The 2,713-nt window shown below is 35.7% G+C and overlaps 1 protein-coding gene across 1 annotated transcript; it reads left to right on the top strand.

Moving 5' to 3' along the window:
- The first annotated feature begins 1,157 nt into the window (after positions 1-1,157).
- LOC145982973 (stimulator of interferon genes protein homolog) lies at positions 1,158-1,882 on the top strand. The gene has a single exon (XM_083116252.1). It carries the CDS (start codon positions 1,169-1,171, stop codon positions 1,817-1,819), a length of 651 nt encoding a protein of 216 aa, XP_082972378.1. The 5' UTR covers positions 1,158-1,168; the 3' UTR covers positions 1,820-1,882.
- The last annotated feature ends 831 nt before the right edge of the window (positions 1,883-2,713 follow it).

Here is a 2,713-nt window from a genome sequence, read left to right as displayed (position 1 = left end):
TATTATTTATTTATGTGAATTCCCTTTATACACGTGCTTCCGTACACATTTAGACTTTTCACATAAACAGTGCGCTAGATCATTAAGGTCTCACTTATCACACAACACTCTAGCAACTTGTGTTCTGACGTCACGGAAACCTTTTTATTTCTCTTAGTCTAAATAATATTTTTTCATTATATTTATGCTAATTGAACCTAACCTACCCTCGTAGCCATTCCTTATCTGACGTCAGAACACAAGGTAGCAAAACTATTGTGCGGCAAGGAAGACCCATCATAGAATCACTTGCAGAACACCTGAGAAAATTGCTATATAATCGATGTTTTAAAAGATAATTCACAAAGCATTGAACAAACTTCAAAACGTCGAATTGTTTTTCCTGCCATCCTGTACTGAGAGCTCTTCCTATCGTTTGAAGGGATTTTTTTTGTTGTTGTTGTTAGGATGCTGCTATACTCGGATGTTTTGTTGTCGTCGTTTTCTCTTCTGCAGTTGTTGTCTGACTGATGTTTATTTGTTTTGATTGTGTCTGGTGTGAACCATAGACATACTATGAACTATTCAGAATTCAGATAAATTAAGATGTGAAGTGTTTGAGAATGTGTGTCAGTATACAATATAGGAATTTCTAAAGATAGAGGATACACCTTCGTAAAGTTGTCCGCCTAATTGTTAATGAATCATTAAGATGCGGAGTGTATCTGGCTCGACAACAGTGTTACATGACAGAGGAAATACATCTATAGGATATTCATTACTCTTCATGTGTGTTATAGTGACTGGATTGTTAAGCCTCGGCAGTAACCTTAATATGGAAGTATTACTACTTTCCTTTATTCTGAATAACTGTGTATTATTCATTGCCTGTTTGCTGTCCAGGATCTGTTTACTAGGTGAAGAATGGAGGCACCTCGCTACTCGATATCGAGGTTATCCCATGATTATGATTAGAAGAGCATTTTCTTTCAATTCTCCATCAGTGTGCTTTGGCATTTTGTCGCTTTTTATGCTTTTCTTATTCTTCGCCACATGTAAAAATATTAGTGCTTGTTTTAAAGAAATTGACTGGAAAGTACATTATGGAACTCTTATCATATGTGGTATTGTCCATAAACAACTAGATGTTCATCAAAGTAAACTCACCGAATCAATTATGCTGGAGAAAATGGACGGTTTACATTATGGAAGTGGCATGGCATATGGCTTCTTTTATGGGTACCTTAACATAGTACTACCGAATCACGGTCACAGAGAGTCTCAAAGTTTAAAGGAACGAGTAGAAGACTTTGTGTTAGATGAACAACTGGATGACAGCCATTTTCCGGTTAAGAAATTGCTTATTCTTGTACCCTCATCAGCTTACTTACCGGGTAATTTAAAGGAACTGTCACAGGATGGCAGAATTGAAGAAGTAAAGAAGAGGCTGAAACCTGTGAAACTCAACAGAGGAGGTACTGTGGGGCGTACGTATGAAAATACAGTTTATAGAATTAAAACCAGGAAAAACAGCACATTTGAGGGAGAACATATTTATGCTGTAGTAGAAGGTGCAACTCCCTTACTAACATTGTATAATATATTTGAAAATGCTGCAGCTCGATCACGGTTTTGTGAAGAACATAAGGCTGAATTAATATTTGTATTTTTTAAAACTTTAGTGTACATAATTCAGAATGATGCTAGAACACGAGATATGTGTCATATAATATATTACAATGATTGTGACAAATTAGGAAATCCCATAGATGTAGCAGATATTATTGTAGCAGAAATAGAAAACTTAACCTCCAGGCAAAATGGGTTAAGAAAAGTTTAAAATATTCGAAGTCCCAATGTTACCACCAAGTGAATTTATTCAGAAAGCCATGACTTGTGTTGTCATCTTGGTACTAGTTTACTATCCTTCGGACAGATTTCTTCATTTCTACAGAAGAAACTACTTACCGTAATAAGTTCTTGTAGTATTGTCTAACATCTGGAAGGTGTTTTGTGTGATGTGGGAATGTTTCATAGCGGAAATTCAACCATTGACGCATAGCCCCACGAACCATTCATACATAGCACCACAAACCATTTCCGGTAAGGTTAGGTTAGGTAGGGTCACAATAGGTTACAATAGTTAAAAATTGGTTTCGAAAAAAATATGCGTAGCCCCACACACCATTCTCGCATAGCCCCACGAACCATTGACACATAGCCCCACAAACCATTTGCGGAAACGTACATTCTTCAGTTACAAAAACACTTTTTAAAAAAAAAAAAATTGATAAAAAAAAACGTGAATACACGTTAAAAAATGATCCGCGAAGCAGATAGGTAAGTAGAAATGTCAATAATTGACGAAATTCAGAAGTTATAGGTGTCCGAAGGATAGTAAACATTTACCGTCATCTTTTAACCTATGATGGAAAACATGTAATTTTTGTAATTATTTTTTGTAGGTTTATTGTGGTACATTCTGGCAATGTTTAGCATTATATATATTGCGGTTTCCTAATTCACGTGAGCTACAAAGAAGAAGAAATGTGTAAAAAAAAGAGAGAAAACCAGTACCCCTCACCCTCTGAACCCCCTAGAGAAAGTGAAATATTTTGCATGATTTGATTATGATGTTCATGAACGTTTTCAGTTTTTATATCACTGAAATGTGTTATTGTGATGTAAAGTACATTGCGTGTTACTTTACCTTGAAGCAGAACACCCTGAAGTC

The sequence above is a fragment of the Lepisma saccharinum genome, unplaced genomic scaffold (genome assembly GCF_977018435.1).
Source record: "Lepisma saccharinum unplaced genomic scaffold, izLepSacc3.1 HAP1_SCAFFOLD_506, whole genome shotgun sequence".
NCBI lineage: Eukaryota > Metazoa > Arthropoda > Insecta > Zygentoma > Lepismatidae > Lepisma > Lepisma saccharinum.
Note: the sequence above shows the minus strand (reverse complement) of the source record. Positions and strands in the feature narration are given on the sequence as shown.